Source organism: Cavia porcellus, unplaced genomic scaffold (assembly GCF_034190915.1).
Source record: "Cavia porcellus strain 051 isolate PalLab524CR breed Dunkin Hartley unplaced genomic scaffold, mCavPor4.1 scaffold_3, whole genome shotgun sequence".
In the NCBI taxonomy this organism is placed as follows: Eukaryota; Metazoa; Chordata; class Mammalia; order Rodentia; family Caviidae; genus Cavia; species Cavia porcellus.
The window spans coordinates 86,156,740-86,181,013 of NW_026947486.1; the positions used below are offsets into that span (position 1 = coordinate 86,156,740).

A 24,274-nucleotide genomic window follows, 5' to 3' on the forward strand; every position below is an offset into this window, starting at 1 on the left:
AGAGGAAAAACTTGCCTAAATTCATTGTTTTCCTATTACTTCTGATTTACAGAAGCTTCATGGTCATGTTCATTAGTGATTTACTTTGAGTGTTTTGATTTTAGAACTTTTGGTCTTTCCATTTTATCAGTTTGTCTCTTTCCCACATGATGACATGTCTGTATTGTCAACCCCTTCGGAAACTAGTTCAGCTAAGTCATCTCTGGCAGCTCTGAAGGAACATGCAAGGACAGAAACGTTACCAAGCACTCTTGTTAGTATGCAAGGTCTACACTGGCAGTACAGCCCAAAAGTTGCAGAGGTCTTTCTTCCAGTGTTCCTCTCCTGCCTGTAAGAATCTTGTATTGGAAAGCTAGATCAAACTCTGACAAGCTTGTTAGAATCCAGCTGTTAAGTTACTGAGCTGCTCTTAATTGAAATTTGAGAGGGAGGTTTAAAGCAGGTAGGCAACATCCTGTTGTTTGGGCTCTCATCTCATTTTGCACATCTGGCTGAACTGGAGTCAGGTGGTTCACTCGTTCCTGGCAGAGGCAGTCTGCGGCGGTGACATCTCCCTTTTATAATCCTTCACCTCAGCCACTGGGAATCAACCAGGCCATGGATACAGTGGCTGTGTATCACGGTAAAATCAGCAGAGAGACCGGAGAGAAGCTCCTGCTCGCGACAGGGTTGGACGGCAGCTATTTGCTGAGGGACAGCGAGAGTGTTCCGGGCGTGTACTGCCTGTGTGTGCTGTGAGTACATAGCGGTGGTAGTGGACTGGCTGCATGACAGGCCTAAGCCTGTCAAAGGTGTGTGTGGTGGTCACAGACAGTTGAGGCTGAGCTTTTTGGGCCTGCTCCATGGCCTGCCTTGTGGATCCAAAGCTTCCTCTGGTTCAGCCCAAGGCTGTGGTGGAACATGTTTTGGCCGACGTTTCTCAGTGGGGTTTTATCCTCAGGGCCGTGTGGTCTCCAGAAGGTCATCACCGTGATCTTTTGTGACAGCTGTGTTGAATGTCCTTTGGGATGGGAAAATGTGGCCTAGAGTGGATCAGAGTGAACTCTGGGTTCCAGACTTCCTCTAGTAGGGACAAGGAGGGTGGAATCCTGGAGTGGCCCACTGTTCAGTCTCGGGACCATCAGACGCACCCCAGGGAAGGAAAAATTTCTTTCTACCTCCCTATAAATGGTTTTGAAAATATCATGCCAAAGAAAGTACATCTAGTTCAGTAAGAAGAGGCAGGCAGCCTTAAGAAACAGCGTCCATTACTTTAAGAATGCAGTACCAATTAGGTCAGCATGCAGAGAGGAAAGATATGTGTATGAGTAAAACTATCTTGCTGGATCTGATTGTTTAGTTTCCTTTCAAGAAGCTGTGTGGGAGATTGGAGACTTCAGAAATAGGATTCTTTTTTTTTTTTTAAATAAAAGCTAGGACTATCAACAGTTGTAAAGAGCAGAGGGGGAAAACACCCTTGTTATGATTCAGTTTTGCTTTTTTATCTAGCCATGTCTCAACCTGTCGCCCCTTTTTTTTAATCAGATGCACCTGCATCTTTGCTGCAGGGTTTCAGAGGCAGGCAGATCTGAGAATTAGTCAGATGCTAGTCAGATGTGAGGCTTGTAACCTCAGCAGATTAATTTCATAGTCCTTTAATCATTTATTAAATGAGTATCACATTATAATCTGTGTTATAGAATTGTAAGAAGTAAATGCCATAATATATAAGAAAATAAGCACTGGATTTGAGATACAGTAAATGTTAGGTAATTGTAAACTATTGGTATTATTATTATATTCTTTTAAATTGATTTCTTTTCGTAATCTTGGGGACATTTCTAAGGAAAGACCTAGCGCAAACACTGTTGTCAGCAGGAACAAAACACATGTAAATAGTCCTGCGCAGTAGTTTCTAGGTGGAAACAAAACAAAGGAAAATGCTTCGTAGTGAGTTCAGTACCTGCAAGATTTTCAAATACTTACTGAGTCAATGAAGAAAGATTGTACTGAGGATGATGTTAGAGGATTTTCATTGTATATTGATTTTTGCAAATGGTCAAGCCTTGTTTGTGGCAATTCTTTGGTCATGCTAAATATATTTCTCTTAAAGGATTCAAAGTCCATAAGCAGATGCTGTTGAACCCTTGGGCTCTGGTCTTATGTGATTGTTTTTCCTGAGTTGAATCCTGGGAAAGACAGGGAAACCCACTAGGATTCCTAGGTGTTCTTATCAACAGAAGATGGAGAAATGACTGCTTTATAGGCCACCTGACAAAGGAGGAAAGTGTTTCTTAACTTAGAGGTAAAATTTAAGGTTCAAAAGAAGCATGAGCGGGAGAGATGGCAGAAGAAAATATATGGTGAGGTACACTGAGCACTTCTGCCTCACTGAGCACCTGGACATTTTGCAAGCTTTCCAAGCGTGCTCCTCGCTTGGGACTTTACATTTCTCATTCGTCTGCTGATCACACAGTTGATTCATGTATTTGTTCCACTGGCTCTTCCCTCACAGAGGACTTCCTTGATCACTCTGTCTAGAGTAAGCACCTCTCCTTGTTGCTGTCACACTCTGGTTCAAAGAGCTAAGTGCTCTGATATTTGTTTGCTTCCTTACATACTTTTGGGCTTTTCTGCAAACATTTAGTCTCCATGAGAGCAAAGACATTACCTCTGGTACCAGGAATATAGCTGAGTACATAATTGGCCCTGAGAAAATACTTTGGAAATAAATGAATGAGCTGATAAGGCATAGTCTGTTTTCCTTTTAACTGTAAAGAGTATTGGACTGATAGATACTAGGAAGCAAAGAGTGTGTATTCTGGGGAAGCCCCTCAAATTCTCTAGGCCTCAGTATCTGTATTTATAAAACAGAAATACTAATTGATGTTTTGCCTCATGCAAAAGATAGCTATAGGTGAAATATGGAAGTGAGAAGACCTTTAGCTTTTAGCCAAGTAAGCTAGAATTACATATGAAATTAATTTAGGCAGGTTGGAAATTCTCAAGCATTTGTTTCTACCCAAAGTGAATCTTGCATAAATGCAGTTTTCATGATTCTTAGTTCTCTTTGAAAATCTCCTCACAAAGTAGCAGAAAAAAAGTTGGGTAAGTTGGGAGTTCCCCTATTGTGCCTCTTGAATGGTACATGGAGACTTCAGAGTCTTATGTGACTTTAGGGTGATAGCCAGACTGGTTGTGAGGGAGGATAAGATTCCCTTTCATCACTGTTTCTCAGCCTTTTAGACTTGAGTGTCCCTGTTGAAAAACATTTCATTCCCTCTTATAAAATCAAATTTTATTTTACAACGACAGTATTCGTTTCAAACCAAAACAATTATGCCTATGACATACAGTAAAACTAACAATGTAAAATGGTGCTATATACGCATGAATAATAAGAGATTGCTAACAAACCTGCATTGATTGCACAGGTTATTTAGAATGCTCTCTGTTTTTTGTCTATTCCCATTAACCAAGACGGTTTGGTTGAAATTCAGTTTCTGTAATTTTATTGTGGGGATAACACATTCCATATACATTTCAAAATATATTTTAAATTGCACTTTCAAAATATGCTTGCCTCTTTGTCAAGTTCTGAATCCACAATCTTGGCTGTTTCTTATCACCCTTTTTCTGTTCAGTTTTAAAAAAACACAATCTCAGAAAGCACAAAAAAGTCTATTTATATGATTGCTCATCTTCACTTAAAGTGATATTTTGCTTCTAATTATTTTCTCCCCCCAAAATCTATATTTTTGTATAAGTCTATTGACATGGTTCATTATATATACTGACAGAAAATTTGAAAAACGTAGACCATGGAACAGTGGAAAAATTTTAAAGAGTCTTATATCCTAAAGACAACTATTACTGAAAATTATGTAGATTTTTTTTCAAAATTTTAATAAAATGAATTGCTTTATGACCATACATGTGTTTTTATGACACTGTGTTCTAGTGCATATCCCGCTTAGCATGAACAATCCCCACTCATATATAATGTTCTTATAATGATTTTAATATATTATTTTTAATGACTACATCATGTTTCAGGTAGCTAGTGTATATGCCATATTTTTCTTAGCCAGTTACCCAGATTTTGACATTTGAATCATTCCACTTTTTTTCTTAGAGATAGGATCTTGCTCTGCACTTCAGGATGCTCTGAGACTCGCTATGTAGCCCAATCTGGCCTTAACCTTGTGACTTTTCTGCCTCAGCCTCCCAAGTGTTGGGAATACAGGCATGTATTACTATATCTTATCCCATTTAAAAAATATAAATTCTATCATGATTAATATTTCCATCAATAATTTTTTTTTGTATTGCGATAGTTTCCTTATGTAATTTCCAAGTATAGAATTCTTAAGTGATTTTTTTTTTGGTTCAGGGATCGAACTCACGACCTTGTGCTTACCAGGCAAACACCTGAGCCACTGAGCTAAATCCCCGGCCAAGTGTACAATTTCTAGGTCAGAAAACATGAACAGTTGAGGATTCTTTACTATGGTCATCAAATAATTTCTTACATGGTTATTCCAATTTATAAGCTCAATAGTAATGGATGAGAGTGTTTATTTCACTGCACCCTTCCTACAAATTCATATTTTTGTTAAAAAAGAACCTTGAAATTTGATGTCTCATTATTTTATATTTATACCTGTTTATTATTTTTTATACTTCTGATTGGTAATTGAGTGTCTTTAATTAGTTGTTAAACTATTGTATTTCTTCATTTTTAGATTGTGTAATTGTGTGATATTTTCATTTAATCACTTGAATTTTACTGTTTTTCTTAAATATATATATGTATGTATATATCAATATATGTCATCAGTGTCAGATATGTTTTGTCAGTTTGATGTTTGCCATTACATTTTATTGGCACACAAATAATTTAACAATTTTAGTAGTCAGTCCATCACTCATTTTCTTTCATTGGATCTCAGATTAGAAAGTTGTTTCTCCTCTGGAGATGTCATAAAATTGCACTTCATAAGTTTATGGAGTTTTGTTAGTTTACATTGGACTCTTTTATGCTCTTTGAAATTTTATTTTGGATTTCACTTGATTTTGTTTCTAGATAGTTAAGCACTTGTCCTAATATAAACTATTAAATGGAAATTCTATTTTTCATTGTTTTTTTGTCAGCCTACATTATCATATATTAAAAGATTTTAATATATAAAAGTTATTGTTTCTAAACTATTTGGCTCAATTGAACTATTTATTCTTTTACTAATAGTACTATTTTAATATAATGTTTTAATATATTTTAAAATTACTTGCTATTCTTATCTATTGATTCCTTGAGATGAAATTTAAATAATTTTGTCAAATTTGAAAAGCCCCATTGGGATTATGTTAAACTCATTAATAAATTACAGAAACATTTTCATCTTCAAAGAATTTACTCTTTATTTTAAAATACTTAGTTCATCTCTATATTTGCTATTTTTTCATTTGTAACTATCAATAGAATTTTATAGTTTTATTCTTGGAGGTCTTACACAATTTCGTTAAGATTATTTCTAGTTAATATTTGTGTGAATTTTGTATGTTTTTGTCATGAGTTTAAACTGTTTTTACTATATTTATTGTTGCCTAAGGAAGCTCTGATCACATGTACTTTTCTTGTATTCATTCAATATACTGAATGCTCTTATTATTGTAAATAGTTTTCTTTTACCTTAATCCTTTTTGTTTTGTGAGGATATAAAGTTTTTTCTCATTGAGGTACATATGTACCCTCAAATTTTTTCCTTCTCACTCTCCAGATAGATATAGCCATTGGGAAAGTACTGACTTCTTATAGGGATTGCTTGATGGTGATATGAGAGAAACTAATTTAAAATATTATACATATTAGCTTGTAAAATAGAATATTTTCATAATTAGCAACCTCTGTACATACCTGGCTTTGCTACTTATATGATAGAAGGTTTGGAAGAAGAAATGGTGTTATGATTTAGCCACAAAGACACATAATGAGTCATTTGGCATGTATGTATTTAGATAAAAGCATAATTATCTTTTTGTCCTTTAAGCTTTAGTGGGATTACTGGGAATAAAGTGACTATCAAACAACTAAATTTGAGAGATGGGTAGGAGTGGTGACAAAATAAAATTTCAGCGTGTCAGTTGTGATATATGGGAACAACGTGCCAAAAAACTGAAATTGTATCTTAACTTCATTTAGTGGGAAATTACAACTTAATTCACATCTAGAGTTTGAATCCCATTGGATATGTGTATTTTTTCTACGTCTTTATGATAACTTAGGTCAAGAAAAATATTTTGAATTTTCAGAGTACAATTCATTAAGGGCACAGTGAGGCTCCAGAGCAGACTAGTATTAAATTGGAATACACCACCAAATAGACAATTCACAAACAAATAAATCAAGTGTTGACTCAGGTTGACAGTGCAAAATCGAAGTTGCAAAATTAGTCTGAAGATATCATTTAGCTTGAGTAAAGAGGGAGTCTGGGCTGAACTTTGCTGGGGTCTCACTACCTGTGTTTTTTCCTCTAGTTTCCTCCTGTGCTGTCTCCTTCAGTGGGGAGTTCTAGCCCTGTGTCCAAGGAGATGCCCTCTCTTTTTGTGAATTATGCGTTTGGAATTGCCTTTAAAACCAGAATGTTAATTTGTTCTAAGAGAATGATATCATAAAACGGTGGTTATGAGCCATATCTTTTAACCAAATCCTGAGTGTGCATCCCAGCTCTGACCTTTAACTAGCTATTTTAACTAAATAAATTGCTTGCACTTTCTATTCCTCAGGTTTCTTCTCTAAAAAACAAGGAATAATGAGAATAATAGTACTTATCTCAGAGAGTTGTCATGATTATTATAGGAGTTCAAATTTATAAGGGCAACATCTAATACGTGTTTGTTAATATAAATAAAAGAACTATAAATAATTGCAACGCACAGTTACAGTAGCATAAGTATATGTAAGTAAAATTTTCTGTGATCCAGGAGAGATTGTTGTTACAGTTGTAACTAATCAGTACCAGTATCGCACAGTTTTACTATTATTCTTGAAGTTAAAGGACTTTTCAGTGCTATAAAAATTCAAATTCACTGTGAAACAATAAACTTCAGGCCATAAGAAATTTGGAAACCCCTTGAATCAGAGTATGCTCTCAATGATGATGGCTTCCTGTAGGACAACATTCCTTAGACTATAAATTTTTATTTAAAACATTCAGTCACATAGTAGTGCCTTGAATAGCATTACTCTGTGTAGGCACAGACGGCATGGGAACTAGCTTGATTTATTTGCAGTGTCATGAAGAAGTGAGATGCAGCTAAATCTTTTCCTTTGGGTAGTCCTTGAAGTGGTACAAAGGAATTGATGTGGTTTTGTTAGTTTGAAACTAGTGTGTCCCCCACACTGACCACTGAGAAAGTAAGAGATAAGTTGGCTTTTTTTGAACGATTTCTAATTTGAACACTTTTTAAGAGGTGAGGGATAGCTTTTGATGGAGTAAAATATTTTGTTATCAGCAGGGACTAAGACAAACAATGCTTTGTACTCATTAAAATATAAAATATTAGTTATGAAAAAAATTAATGGCAACCATTTTTTAAAAGTTCACTATTCTCTATCAATTATTTACTTGCCAGATTTTTTTTCATGATAAGCTTTAAATTCCAGATCTATAAAAAAGTCCAAAATACATCAAAATGGAAGATAAAATTAAACTATATTTTTCTTTTGCCTGGATTAAGAAAGGGAGTAATCAGGGGCTGGGGATTTAGCTCAGCGGCATAAGCGCCTGCCTTGCAAGTAGGCAGTCGTGAGTTCGATCCCCAGTACCGATAAAAAAAAAAAGGGGGGGGAGTAATCCTAAAGGACATGCAACAATTTTAAAAAGTGAATTATATTTTTCTGATTTTTGATTTGTAATGCTCAAAATGATAATTCTGCTTTTTCTTTAAAACATGCTGTTAGCCACTAAAATAAATTCATAGGGAAAATTAATATGTAAGAACACATTTACATTACATTAAATTTACTTCAAGTTTATACCCATACAGGATCACACAGTTCTGAGTGGTTTTAATTAGGGTCGTTGTATCTTCTTTATCTATATTTTGCACATACTATTTATTTTATGACAACATGATCGAGGTACTTTAAATTTTTTGAAAATATAGGACTCTAATATATTGAAATTTTCATATAATTTGGAACCATATTCTGTTGTAATTTCCTTTTTTCTCTTATATTTTATTATTTTTAAATGAGGAAATAAAAATGGCATATATGTATTATGTATGGTGTGATACTTTGAAGCATGTATACCTTGTTGAGGGGCTAGACTGAGTTAGTTTAATGTGAATTACTTCACATACTTTTTTTGGTAATGAAACTAGTTAAATCTTCCCTCAGCAATTTCCAAGTATAAAATTTATTGTGATTAAATAATGTATAGTCTACATGTTGTATAATACATCTCTTGAACTTATGCCTCCTAAATGAAAATTTGTGTCCCTCAGTCAGCATATTCCAATCCTGCTTGCCCTCTCCCCCAATCTTGGATCACTACTATTCCATTCTCAATTTCTGGGAGTTCTAGTTTTTAGATAGCACACTTGAGTGAGATCCTATAGTATTTGTCTTTCCATGACTGCTTATTTCACTTAGCATAATGATTTCCAGTTCCATGAATTTTCTTGCATATAACAGTATTTTATTCTTCTTAATGGCTGAATAATGTTCATATATAGTATATATATAGTATATATATGACATTTTCTTTGACCATTCATTTGTTGATGAACATTTAGAGTGATTCCATAGCTTGGTGAGTATGAATAACGCTGTAATGGACATAGGAGTACAAATCCTCTTTGACATACTGTTTTTGTTTCTTTTAGATGCGATCTCCCAATAGTGGGATTGTTGGATCATACAGTATTTCTATTTTTCATTTTTAAAGGGTCTTCCATATCATCTTCCATAATGGCTATACTAATTTCCACTAACATTGTGCAAAGGATCCCTGCTCTTCACATCCTCTTCGGCACTTATCTTTCATCTTTTTAATAATAGCTACACTAATAGATGTGGGTTGATACTCACTGTAGTTTTAATTTGCATGTCCTTGATGATCAGTGATGTTGACCATTTTTTTAATACAAACCACCTAAAAATCTTGTCAAAATGCAGATTCTGATTCAACAGGTCTCTGCTGGGGCCTGAGATTCCACATTTTTTTCAGAAACTCTTTGTCGAGGCTAATGCTCTTGTCCTAGGAATGCAGTTTGAGTGGTACTGTTTTAATTCTCTTCCATCCATGACATATTGTAACGTGAAAATTAGCTACAGGGAATCTGTGGTCAGTTACTTCAGAAATTTAAAGATCATGAATGCCTGGCTTTTTTTGATAAGCAAAACAATTTTGCTCATTCAGAAATTCAAGGGGCTTGTGGGGAGGGAAAGGAAATTGTTAATATTAGATACATTAATCATGAGAAATTTTATGTGTCATTGACACCAGTTTATTCAGAGACTGAAGGAGGTAAGAACTTTTGAAGTGGTACTCCGGTTCCTGCTGCTTAACTGAAAGTGAGATAAGATCAGATTCGTTAGGAAACAATTTTCAAAACAGACTCATTTATTTTGATGAAATGAGGCTGAATGATGGTGCGGAGATAGATTCATTGTACTTTTAAGAGACTTACCACTTTAGAATATGGAAAACGCGGCACTTACTATTTTATTTGCATTGTTGCTGAGATTTTAAATAATACATTTCCACATCACCCTTAATGCTACTGAATTATTGCGATTAATCACTTCCTACAGGGAAAATGAAACTACAGACCTATGCCGTTTCTCTGCTCTATCTCCATTTTGCTGCATAGTTGTGAGAAATTCACTTAAAGCATATGTTTCGTGTTCCCATGGTGAAAACTGTAAATCAAATGTCTTTACTTGTTCCCAGTAGAGTGCTTACTTAGACTAGTGGGCTTTAAGGTAGATTTCAAATTTTTAAAAAAAGCAAAAGACTTTAACAATGAAATATTTTATACTTATTCATCGTATTATATGTAGGCATATAACAAGCAGTTTTGCATACGATCTAAATACTCTGACAAAATTCATAACAAAAATGAAACATTTCATGTGATCACATCAACAGTTAAACTGATATTTTTTTCAGTGTCACAAATCACAAATGAACTTTATTAGCATGTTTTATTTTTTAGTTCTTTACGTAATCTGTGTTAATGAATATAAAGTAAAGGAATAATATCAACCCACATATTTATAGACTTCTAATTCTAAAGGGAATTAGTGGCAAATGTGATGATTAACTCAGGCATGATTTTCTCTTTGTAATACTGTGCTATCACCGGTTCTTTTAAATTGAAACACATTGATTTTTAATGAGACTTTAGTTATATCCTAAATAAAGATGATCCAAACTTGTGCCCAGTAGTAGTAACCAGAAAATGCATTAAATAAAACCATGTTGATTCATATTCAGATTCAAAATTTTAAATTCATTATTTTTTAAATTTTCCAAATAAAATGTTATGTATTAGAAATTTTGTTTTTGCTGAAGTAGTTTATTAAGCAAATTGTAAAAGTATTCATTATCATCAGAGAAATGCAAACAAAATCTCCAAGAGATCGCCTCACACAATAAGAATGTGTATTATCAAAAAGACCAAAGTTAACAAGTGCTAGCCAGGATGTGGTGGGAATGTAAGTTAGTACAGGCCTATAGCAAACAGTTTGACTTTTCCTCAATAAGTTAAGAACAGAACTGCCATGTGACACAGCAATTCCATCTCAAAGGAAATGAACTCAGTATGTCTAAGAGACCCTGCACTCCCCACTCACAACAGCTAAGAGATGGAAGCACTATAAATGTCCACCAAATGATGAATAGATAAAGAAAATGTGGTACTCACAATATATACAATGAGATGCTACTCACTTGTAAATAAAGGAAATCCTGTCATTCATTCACGATGACATGGATGGACCTGAAGATTATTATGTTAAGTGGTATAAGTCTGGCACAAAAATACAAGTATTGCACAATCTCACTCATATGGAATCTAAACAGTTGACCCATAGGAGTTGAGAGTAGAATGGTATGTACCAGACGCTGGGCAAACAGGGAGGAAGGAGGGACAGAGCGCTTGACGGTCGGTATTCAATTATAGTTAGATAGGACCAGGAAGGTCTGCTGCGCTGTTGTGTGGGAGAGTGCTTATAAAGACCGTTTCAAAATTCTGTAAGAAAGGACTTCAAAGGTTTTTATGATAAAGAAATGAGAGGGTTTGAGTACATAGGTATGACTGATTTAAAGATTATGTAATCTATATGTGTGTATCAAAATATCATGTGGTGTTGAATTAATACACACCATGTTATATTTTTATGTACTCATTAAATTTAATTGCTAAAAAATTTTAAAATTAAGTAGGTAAATTAGGTAACATTACAATATTTACTAAAATATCATAAATCTATGTATCAGTTACAGTGTGAGGGTCAAGAACTGGAGCGCTAGAGTCACATGGGGCTGATTCAGTTCTCATCTTTGCTGTTTGATCTCTTCTGTGGCTTTGATTATTTTCAGTTTCCCCATCTATAAAACAAATTTCATAACATAAAGGGGATAAGATTTTTTGTGGGGTCCAGAAGAGATAACTATATACTATGGGCTAAATTGTATTCTTCAAAAAATCATGTGTGTCTATATTTCTAGAGAAGACCTGTAGGAAATAATCAAGGTTAAAGGAGTTTGTAAGGATTGGATATTAATCTGATAGGATTGGTGATGTTATAAGAAGAGGAAGAACATAAATACAAAGAAGTCAAGTGAGCCCACCTTAGGAGTGTAGCTACCCATAAGCCAAAAAAAGAGGCCCTAAAATGAAATCCACCCACTGACACATTTATCTTGAACTTCTCAGGTTCTAGAGCCATGAGAAACAAATTTATACCATTTAAATTGATGATATTTTGTTATGGTAGCCTCAGCAGAGTAATATAGATTTTGGCACTGGGAAGTGGAGTAGGCGGTGACAAATACTGAAAAATGTAGAAGTGGCTTTAGAACTAGGAAATGGGTAGAGGCTGGGGAATTCTGATATGCACACTATATAAAAGCCTGGATTGCCATGAACAAAATGCTGGTAGAACTATGGATGTTAAAGATTATTCTGGTGAGATCTCAAATGGAAATGAGAAGCATGTTTTGGAAACCTGGAAGAAAGATGATCTTTATGATAAAGTAACAAAGAATTTGGTTGAAGTCTGTTCTAGTATTTTGTAGAATATAGTTTTTGAGCAATGAAACTGGACATTTAGCAGAAGAGATTCATCCCTTCCCACCCTGCTACCCTTCCTTCCTTCCTTCCTTCCTTCCTTCCTTCCTTCCTTCCTTTCTCCCTTCCTTTCTCCCTTCCTTTCTCCCTTCCTTCCTTCCTTCCTTTTCTCTCGTTTTCTTTTTTTTTCTTGTACTGAATTATATCCCCAGTGTCCCCAGCTGAGGATATTTCTACTGAAAATTTTGAAAGAGTGGTTTGGCTCTTCTAGACTGCTTATAGTAAAAAGCAAAAGAAAAGAGATGAATTGAAGAAGAAATCGTTGATTAAAAATGAACCAGATCTTAAAGATTTTAAAAGTTCTCAGCCTATTGCAAATTGTGGAGAAAACATCAAGGGTGTGGCTGGACTATTGGTCCTTAAGGAGATTACCCATGATGTTAACCAGCTATCTCAGCAGAAGCCAGAAGTAGAGTTTGAACCAAGGCAACAGAGACACTGTGTTTGTACCAAATGGAACAGGACAGTATGGTATAGCATTTCATTTAAATCATGCTTTAGTCAAGAAAAGGGGGCAGTGACCCAGAAAGCAATTCAGAGATCAAGGCCGCTGCTCATGCCACAGACCCAGAGTGCATATGTCTGAGAGATAAAGCTTCTGTACCTTACTTTCAAAGCTTAGTACTGGGCCCAAGGGCTGCTTGGGTGAGGCTGTCCTTTCATCAAAAAAAAAAAAATGAGGGTAACAGTGCTGTTCAACTGGACCTGAAGGGCAGATTTTTCAATAAGGGAATATTATTCTGGAACTTCAAAAATCTCATATAATTTGCTTTATTAGGTTTTGAAGTTGCTTGGAACCTGTCACTGTTCTCTCCCTTTGGGAATAGGAATGTCCATCTTGTGTCCATCCTACCATTGCATTTGGAAAGAACATAACTTACCTGATCTCATAAGTTCACAGCTGGAGAGGAATTTTGCTTTAATGTGAATGAGTCTTTGAATATCACTCATGTCTGATTAGATGATATTTAGATTAAGCTTTGGATTTAAAACTTTTAAATTGTTGTTGCAATGAGTTAAGAATTTAGGGACCATTGGGATGGAATGAATATATTTTGAATGGAAGAAAGGCATAAATTTTGTAGGACTAGGGGAGGAATGCTATGGAGTAAACTGTGTACCCAAATATCTTAGACTAAGGTAAAATGAGGTCATAAGAATGGAGCTTTAATCTAATAGGATTGGAGGAAGAAGAAGAAGACAAAGAGGAGAAGGAGGAAGAAGAAGAGGAGGAGGAGGAGGAAGAGGAAGACAAAGAGGAGGAAGAGGAAGAGGAAGACGAAGAGGAGGAGGAGGAAGAGGAAGAGGAAGAGGAGGAGGAGGAAGAAGAAGAAGGAGATAAAGAGGAGGAGGAAGAAGAAGAGGAAGAGGAGGAAGAAGAAGATGAGGAGGAGGAAGAGGAGGAGGAGGAAGAAGGAGATAAAGAGGAGGAGGAGGAAGGAGAAGAGGAAGAAGAAGAAGACAAAGAGGAGGAGGAAGAAGAAGGGGAAGAGGAGGAGGAGGAAGAGGAAGAGGAAGAAGAAGAAGAAGAAGAAGAAGAAGAAGAAGAAGAAGAAGAAGAAGACAATGAAGAAGAAGAAGGGGAAAAATCTTTCTCTTTCCCAATGCTTGAACACTGAGGAATAGGAGTCACCTATTCAGAAGTAGAAAGAAGACACCTCAATAAAACCTCCATTGTTGGCACTTTGATTTGGGACTTCTATCTTCCAGAACTGTGAGAAATAAATTTATTTTATTTAAGCCACCCAGTCTGTGGTAGTGTTTTAAGGCAGCTAAGCAAACTAATGCAACATGTAAAACTTTTGACATATAGTAGAAATCAATTATACAGGCATGCAATGTGAATATAGACTGAATAATAGAGAATGCTGCACTTGAAAGGCCATGCTGTTTTCTAGCGCATTGGCAGCACTCCCTTTTTCTCGTTAAGAGTTTTTTTTTTATATTCTAATTGACACATAACGTCCATAATTTATGGAATATAGTGTGATATTTCAATACATGTATACAACATGTAATGATCAGATCAAGGTAATTGACATACCTACATCCAGAATTGGGCATTGCGGGACATGTATATAATATGTAGCAATCAGATCAGGCTCATTGGTGGATCTATAACCTCAGACACTGATCATTTCCTTGTGTTGAGAACACTTAAGATCCTCTCTACTAGCTATGCTGAAATACACTATTATAGCTGTCAGCCATAGTTATCCTACTATCCTATATGGACTATTTGAAATTATTCTTCCTGTTGAAAGGCACTCCTGTAGCAATTAACTATCATCTCCTCCTCCCTTTTTTCCTATACCCTTTGCAGGATCTGGCAACCATTATTATATGCTGCTCTTCTTTAAGACCAACTTTTATTATCCACATATAATTGAGAACATATGATTTTTCTGTTTGTGTCTTATTTCACTTAACATATTCGTAATGTCCTCCAGTTCTGTGTTGCCGTAAATGACAGAGTTTAATTCTTTTTAAAGGCTGAATAATATTCTATGATGTAATACTTCTAAATTCAAATTACTATTACTACTATGTTAGTATAATCTGTTACACAGTGGTATAGTGTTATTGTATTATAATACTTTACAATACTGATATTATAAGTGTAGTTACAGTCTTAGTGTATTATAAACTTATACTATTAAAGTTACATTACTTTTCTAATTTGTATTATCATTGTTAATATAATTTTAAATGGGTATGGTAGTGTCTTATTCTAGTGAAATGTTTTTACCTTCAGGCTCTATGAATACTTAAAAAATAAACTTATGATTCGTTAAAATTGTCTAATAATTTATGATTTTTATCAATGAGAACAGCTCTCTAGTTTCTTCCTGTACAGTGTCTCAACTAAACAAATCCTTAGAAGTGTGAGTTTCCACATTAAAAAACACAAGATAAAGAAAGCTCACTGGAGCCTGTGATTAGATGTATGTAATATGCTAGTAAGTTAGAGTCACTTGCCCTTTCTTCCTATGAATGCAATGGTTCCAGAGACGTGTGCCCTGCTGTGTGACATTTATATGAAGTAGTATGTTCAAATTTAGATCATTTGTTGTTCTTTTGGAATTTTTAGTAATGAAAATTTATTCTTTCACAGGTATCAAGGTTACATTTATACATACCGAGTGTCCCAGACAGAAACAGGTTCTTGGAGCGCTGAGGTACAGTTCTTTTTTTTATTTGTTTATTGTTTCAATTAGTACCTGGGATGTGTGTTTGAAATTTAGGTTGGCTTTATAAAGGAAAATTCATTTCATAAACTATCAAAATATTCATCAGATTTAAATTAGTAAAGCTCCTATAACAAAATTGCTCATGGATCATATTTAAGGCATTTACAGGTGAAAGGATGCACCTTTTGACTATAATGTTAAGTGAAATAAACCATATAAGCAAGTTTAAATGCTGCATGGTTTCTCTTACATGAGAATCCCCAAATAGAAAGAACAAATTAAAGGATAGGTAAGGCAAGTATGGAAACCTTTTTCAAATGGAAAGGGGACTAAATGATGGCGGAGGGATGGCAAGAAAAGAAAAAAAAGATTTTCAAATAAGAGAAAAAGACAACTTCAGAAAACTTTGATCCTAAAGTCACTCAGGGCTTTGTTGTCAAGTACATCGTGTTCCGGGTCTGGTTCCGCCTCCACTTTCTCCATTCGGTCTAGTGACTTAGGACAATTTACTATATACTTCAGTCTCTCTGAACCAGCTTTTTCATGTGTAAAATGAGCCTAACAAGAATTCTTTACTCACAAGCTCATTTGGCGGAATGAATGAGACAGTGCAGGTAATGAAGCTCTTAGCTGCAGGTCCTGTCTTACAGTGAGTCCACAAAAGTGTAATGTTTAGAAAATTTCAGAACAATATGGTAACATATAGTTCAGTGCAAAGCTATACAGAACAATAGTTCAAAAGGGTGAGGATCTTCAAAGTGTTCATGGCAATGAATATTGATTTATGTGTTTGGGGTGGGGGATGCAGGACTCTGTCTGAGTCGTGTTGTAAGGCTATGGATAGTTGAAATAGGAAAGAGAACATTTTGCAGTGTTTTTCAGCGATGCTCTCCAGAACCATAGTGCTCTTCTGTCGGGGTTTTTGGGCTTCCTAGCTAGTACAGAAGGTGAGGAGATGAGTGGATATATTTCTGGATATCCACTTTGGCATCTATCTGAGCCGTTCCCTTTTATCTTGATTATAAACTAGGGTTCTGAATCAGATTTCTTTAGAACAAAGAATTCTTGTTGCTTTGAAGATGTCTGAAAGCTCCTGTGCCATTCCAAGAAATTCTTGTAGAGTGAAATCTATTTCCATGGAGCAAGGTATTATGGACTATTACATTTTACCAATCTTAAGGTCTACGCAACCGAAAATTTGTAAATGATTAAATGATTTCTTTGTTTTCTGACTCTCTAAAACAGTCCATATTTGTAATGAATGTGCTTCATTAAGAGCTTTTGGAAACATAAATGCTAATATTAAATCTATGAATAACATCAATGCATTTAAGAAACTCCAAAGTCTAGACTTAAAAATTTGAAATAGCTCTAGGCTTACAAATTCGTCATTAAACTGTAAAGTAAAAATTGTAAATTACAAATCTTTTGAGCTTCTGAGATGAATTAGGGCAAATTTTGAAATATGTTTTAACTTATATCAGGATAATTAATACTGTAACACTAACTGAGGGGAAGGCAGGACCATTTCTAATTAAATCTATGTATGCCTATTTATTTTTAAAAAATTCTGTGTATCACTGCAGATAATTAAATAAAAACTTAAACTTAATTTATCATGAAGAATAGTTATCTATAATATAATCATATGCACATATTAGTATCTGATTTAGATTTTTTTTTTTTTTGCCTTTTTCCTTTTTATCGGTACCGGGGATCGAACTCACGACTGCCTGCTTGCAAGGCAGGCGCTTATGCCGCTGAGCTAAATCCCCAGCCCCTATTTGTATTTGATTTGATAGAAATAGCCCTTCTTCCTAGAGAAGCACCCTTCACTTGCAGAAGCATATTCTTTATGAAAAGAATCTCTTAGGGAATTTTTTTAGAGTTTAATTGTCGTGTTTCTAAACTTTGTTTTCTCCATTTTGAGAACTACATCATTGCAGATTGCTGCGTGCTTGTGATCATGTTAAGAAGGGGAGGGTTTATTGAACATAAATGCCCTCATCACATTATCTAGAATGATCCTGTTCATTTATTAAATGATATTAAATGATATTATTAATATTGTCATGATCTGTACCAAGATAGCAGAAAACTGGCATGGATTATTATCAGATACAAAACAGCTTGACCATTCTATATTTTCTAAAATGTTTTGTGTTTTTTCCTGATTACTGTATTTAGCTTCTTATTTATGCTTGGCTACACTGAATATTAAATTAGTATGCATTTTCAAAGCTCGCACCACTTGATTCTCTAGAGCATATTGAAGACCAGTTGTGATCCAGAACATGTTTCCATGGATAACTAAGAGGTGACAGCATAGGAAATGTACAATTTTAAACAATAGCTGAGTTGAGTGACAGGATGAGAGTTGACGGGTACAATTCTTGTGGTAAATGTATTTTCAAAATTGAGTAAATTATAGATATTTGTACTGCTTTTGAAACAACATTTCAGTTTGCCATGCTGCAGGGAAAAACCATGGCAATAGCATTTCATTCTAGCACAAAGATTGTGCTAGAAATCTAGGTAAGGCTGAGATTTCTTTTGAGGGGCAGGATGAAACTGAACTTTGGATTCCATGAATTAAGAAAGACAAATATTATAGGTAAGTTTTAGACCATTGCCTAATATATTCACTTAGTTTATGTGACTTGGGCTAAAATTTTGCTTGTTAATTCACAGAATTCTACATAGAAACAACTATCATTTACTAACATGTGAATTGTCACTGGTATATTGTAAGAAATTTACAGACCTCTCTACCAACTTTAATACCTGTGGGCTTTTCTGTGTATTTGGCATCAGAATAGCAGTTGGTACTTAATACTTTAACTTGTTAGCCTAAGAAAATCACTATAATTTAGGTCAGTCATTTGCTAAAGAAACACTGCATCCAGCTTCAAAATACTTCTATATATTCAATGCTATCATTTCTTTGTTAGCGTAGACAATCAAGTGTTAACTGCATATCAGTTCCTATAAACACGATGCTTCTGTTGACAAATGGTTTTACAAGTTTAAAATCTTTCCACATTGGGGGAGTGTGTAGTTTAAAATCTTTCCACATTGGGGAAGTGTGTACCTTCTTCTTTGGTTGGTGACTATAGCTTTACTAGAACCTTCTTGATCCAGTCCCAATATGAAAAGGTTACAGAAGCAATTCTAAAGTTTCTAGTTGTCTGTGGAATCCTACACAAGCTGATTAATTTTCTTGTATTTACATTTTTATTGTCAAATGTGAACAACCCAATGAGTCAATAAGTGCCAGTCTGTGAGGATATAGTGGGGGCTAAGATAGGAGACTACTTTCAAAATGAAAACATGCTCCAATGAAAGCATAAGGAAGCATTCTGGGCCCATGGAATATCTCTGCAATTTGGAGATTCTGTTTTGGAGCCAAAGAATTGCTTGAACGTGTGCAGCTTTTGCAGTACTTCTTATGGAGAATTACTTACGCGGTGTGGGAAATGACTGAGAGTTACTGTGGACAGTGCACCATCTCTGGCATACTCCTGAGCTGACAGAAGCCTACAAGCCGGCTTTCATGATTTTTCATTAAATGCTAAAACAATCTCCAGCTTCCATTTAAAAAAAATCTTCCATATGGAATATCTAAAAACAACTTTCTTTAAAAAAACAACTCTACTTTTTGTTGTTCAGATGCTCATAGCATTACTATTTTACTTTTTGTAAAATGACAGTCTGAGCTGATGCCTAAACCTTGGCTCAGGTTTTTGCAGGAAGTCATTGTTGATTTCAGGCAGTAAGTACGTTTCTAAGAGACCTGATGTCAGGGAAGTACTATATTTTAACAGTCACTTGCAGTTAATGATGTCTTTAGAAACAAACAAATAAATAAAGGTGACCTTAGATAATCTTCCATTTTCATGTTTTAGAGAAAACCTTGTCATGGTGCAGTGCTGACTGAGACAACAATTTGGGGGAGGTTAGGGAACTTTCCCAAGGGAAAAAAAACATGACTATGAAAGGTGAAGTAGGACATACTGTGAGGTGAAGAGTGTGAGGACTGAGGAACCATGAATTTAGTGTATCGTGACAGTCCATCTTTAGTTCCCTGTGCGGTATTTTATATTATAGAATGATGAAGGGGAAGATGAGTTATTGTTTTTTTTTGGTTCCTTGGGCTTTTTATTAATGATCTGTAGGATCTGGGCTTTTTCTGTGTGTAGCTGCATCCTCTCTGTTGCTGAACTGATTGTGGCTAATGGCCTGTATACCCTTAGAGGCTCGGGATGTGTGATGTGTAGCAGGCAGGAAGGGCAGGACGATGAGCAGGAGCTTGTACAAACTAATACCACCCTTGGGAGAACTGAAGTGACAGCTCATTAGTTCCTCTTGCAGGGACAGTCAGCCAACCAAAGCAAGCTCTTCTGAATGTTTATTTTTTGTTCCTGTTTTCAAATATTTGAACAAGTTACACAAATTTTACCTCTCTCAACATCCCTTACATTTTTGTAGGTTTTTAAAAATAGAATTATGAGGTAAATAATTTGCTTGGCCTTTTATTTTCCAGACGGCACCTGGAGTACATAAAAGATTTTTCCGGAAAATAAAAAATCTCATTTCAGCATTTCAGAAGCCAGATCAAGGCATTGTAATACCTCTGCAGTATCCAGTTGAGAAGAAGTCCTCAGCTCGAAGTACACAAGGTACTATGGGTATAATTACTATTCATTTTTTAACAGGATTTGGAAGTTCAGGGCTTGGAGTCAACCTATTCCTAAGTATATAATCAACTGGAAGTTCTTTAAGAAAAATGCAATGAAAATGTAGATGTAGCCAGCAAGTCAAGTGATAGATGATTAATTTGTCTCCTATAATCTCAATATGCTATACTGTAAGCTTTTAATAAAACTAGGAAAAAATATAAAAAAAATCTACCTGGTCATACTTTCTCATTTCATCTTGTTCTTATGGTCTCTTTTGTAGATATATGATTACCATTTCACTTTACTAATATAGGCTCAAATGATTTGACAGATGGAAAATTCAGAGAATACCTAGGCTCTTCTTTTATTTTTGCTTAGGGAATTGTTCTTGGTGCTCAAATGAATTCACTTTACTATAGCAAAGGAAATTAAATGAATAAACTTTATTGTTACACTGGCACAGATTGTAACACATCCTGAGCAAACCTATTCTAGTGTTTGTGTCATTCTGAAGAGTGAAGACCAGACAATGTCTGTAGCTATTTAACCTATGATGACTTGTCTATGGAAAGGGGTTGTTTGGAGAAAGAAGACATTCTTTGAAACAATAAGTACACATGATAAAAGAAAATGAGTTTTTATACCTGTTTTTGACAGAGACCCAGGCTTGGTCATAAACTGACAATTAAATTCAAGTAGTGAGTTAATGAATAGTTAGCCTTTGGTATAGAAATATAAATAGAGCTCTAATTTACAAATGGGCCTACTAAGTGTTCTTTTCTCCTCAGTATTCCATTCTTTCTAACTCAGTTTTAAATAATAGTTGCTCAAGGTATATCATTGTGGTCTATTATTAGGAGTTTTATGCCACTGGAAAATTTTACAGTTTGAGTTAATCCATAATTTTAATAGTTATAAGTTTATCTTTTCTTGACTTTTGTTATTGTTTTTCTTTAGGGAGAAGAGATTCTGATGTTCTCCTGAAAGCACCATGATGAAAAAGAAAACACCTTGTACTTTATTTTCAATAATTTAAATACATGTTAAGTCTTGTGTAATGTAGATAATACAGTTCAGTGAGCTATAAATGCATTTCTAACACAACTGTAGTCCTGCAATGCAAGCATCTTGCCTCATATTAAAGCTGAAATGGACATTGTAAATGATGAAAAGCTTTGAAATGAAGATTGAGAAAAAATAATTTCAGTTACTGTATTTTCAAATGGGAAAGAATTTAAGGTATAATCAATATTTTATAAAATATTGTCACTTCTTGCCAAACATAAATAAAATAATCCCCAGCTTTTGTCAAAGCACCCACTTTAGTGATATATTATTTGATAGTTACTATTTTCCTGAGTGTATGTTGAGAATGTGATTGGCGTCCCTCATCTTTGTCACGTACTGTTCTCCTCTAGCTATTGTGTCATAGGCTCTGTTGGGATTTATAAAGCTATCTGTTGACACAAATACTAGGTAAATAGTGAAGAATTTCTGCTTAAATTTGAAAGCAACTTTCTTGTCTAATGTTCTGATGTCATATAGTATACCAATCTGTAGTCATATAGTAGACTCCATATAGTAGACCAATCTGGAGTTTAAAATCTTGTAATTTAAAATAGGCTCTAAGTTTTTATTGTATTTGATGCTTACAGGATTAGAAATTATATTTAGAAATCTGATGATGTGGATTTTTCTTTTGCTTTATCTCTGTCCCAAGTTTTCCTACTGTATGTAAACTTTCCTTTGCAAAGGAATTTTCAGCAACTCGAGCTTGTGGTTAACTGATGCATAAGCAGTCTCCCTTGCAGGTAACCTTACAAGTCTACTTTTGAAAGCTTATGCTTACATTCATTTTTAACAATTCTGAGTCTTTGAAACCTAAGTAATAGTCAAAATGCACTATTTTCTTCTAAAACTTATATTTTAATGACTTTTGTGAATGATTATATGCCAAGTTGTTTTAAGAGTCAAATAATTCATCTATCTTACAAACATAATGGGATACTAGGGGAGTAGAGAAGTAAAAATATCTGAGCCCTGCCCTCACATGGTCCATTGTTTTGTTAGACCAGAAAACTGTAGTAGTAAAAGATAATAAAAGCAAATTTAAAAGGCAATCACAAAATAATAATTAAGGTTGATAAGTATGTAAGTCAGGGTCTCTGTGTAGGTAGATCTGGTATTAGAGGAAAGATGAATCAACACAAATACTCTGGTCCACAGGAAAAGTCTGTTTCATTGTAAACTGAGGACGCTCGAATTTTGGGCTGTGTGTGAATGCTGTGAACTTGGTTAGTGACTAGTGAACTGCTGAAAGACAGAGCTACTCTTTATGTGCTGCAAGTTCTGATTTCTAAACATTTAGTGTAGTAGAGTACGGCCATGGTTGTACATTGTGGGCAGTTCATCATTTCTTGAAGGAAGAACATCAAATGTAATTTATAAGGGAATTCAGAAGCCAACTCCACACTGCTTCTTTGGCGTGAGAAACCAAAAGTGCAAATAAGGACCAACATGTATAATAGATATTGTGAAATAGGAAGAAAATGTTCATATGAGAAGGAGAACTGTGGAGGGGCGAGGGGGAAGGAAGGGAGGAAAAAGAAAAAAGAAAGAAAAAAGAAAGAAATCTATAAATGAGGAAGGGAGGAGGCAATTGGAAAAAATGCTCAAGATATATTATGTACAGGTACAAGCATCCTATGATGAACGTGATCCTTATGTATATCTAAATGTACCAATAAACTTAATTAAAAAAGAAATGAATCACAGAGTATTTAATAAAGTGCTGTTTGTAACTTCAAAAAGTTCCCAAAATGCATATATTTAAATACATTCTAATTATTTGTAGCTTGAGTTTAAATTTTAGTACTTGTTACTAATTTTTATGCTAATTTGTTAGTTCTGGACTAAATGAGTGACATTTGTATGTTCTTTTACAAAAGCCATTCTTGAAAAAGCTTTCTGGCATCATTAGTGATCTTTAATATTGTAACAAAATATTTGAAAGCTTTGTGTATCTAATTTGTCTTAAAATATTACTTTAACAATATTCAGGGACAGATGCTATTAATAAACAAGGAACTGATGAAGAGCTTCCTTGTTTTATTGGCCTGATTCCTTGGAAAATATAAATGCTTTTCTTAATTTACTATTGGTAAATATTCCAGTTGATGAACCTACCTGTCTCTTCTTGGGCTGGTCTTTTATTTGCCAATTTTTTCTATCTTTTCACTCTCAACATGAATATCCTTGTTATTTCCCAGTATGTAATAAGTTGCGCCTACAGAAAGCACATAGCTGTATCTAAGATATTTCTATGTTAACACATACCTGCAAGAGGCCAAGTCAAGGTGGAAACATGCACACATATTTCCAAGCATACACCTTGCTTCAGGAGAAAAAAATGTATTAGGAAGCTTACAAGGAACATGACAGCTTATCAAATACTTGTTCATTTCCTCTGAAACTTGTTCTTAAGAGATAAGGTCAGTAGGCAGACAAGGTTAGGTAGTCTGTTTGACTGTTACAGGCAGGGAACTTTGCAGTACAGCACGGGTACAATAAGACTGCAGAGAATACTTCTGATTATGTCCTCTGGTATAAAGGGCTAGGTTTAAGATATTCTTTTGAGGTGGAATGGATAGGACATTATAAATGTTTTAAAATCCGTTAATATTTCTACATCAGCTTGTTTTATTTGATTTATTCTACTGAGCTCTGAATCAAGAACTTATTAATAATAAACCTAGATTTTCCTTAGAGCATTTCAAGGTTATAGGATGTCTACTTTTCCTGTTTGGGTGTAAGAATTCAGCTTTGTTACCTATGTTTACCCCTGCAGTAAATGGGATACCATTTTTTTTTCAGCTTTCAGCTAGAAGTGAATAAGCTACTTAACTTGAACAGTTTTTAAGTTTGGTGTCACTGACCACACTTGCAGTGAAAGGCTGGATTTTTATCGTTGGATCATTTGGTTCTTTTGTTTGTTTTGTCTTTTTGAGACAGGATCTCATTATGCAGTTCAGGTTGGCCTTTAGCTCATTTTGAAGCCCA

The 24,274-nt window shown here is 34.8% G+C and overlaps 1 protein-coding gene across 1 annotated transcript; it reads left to right on the forward strand.

The window, feature by feature from the left end:
• Positions 1-462: 462 nt before the first annotated feature.
• On the forward strand, positions 463-23,312 carry Sh2d1a (SH2 domain containing 1A). Its single transcript, XM_063246376.1, has 4 exons — positions 463-734; positions 15,461-15,524; positions 20,080-20,215; positions 21,173-23,312. The coding sequence occupies exons 1-4, from the start codon at positions 598-600 to the stop codon at positions 21,208-21,210; spliced, it is 375 nt and encodes a 124-aa protein (XP_063102446.1). The 5' UTR covers positions 463-597; the 3' UTR covers positions 21,211-23,312.
• The last annotated feature ends 962 nt before the right edge of the window (positions 23,313-24,274 follow it).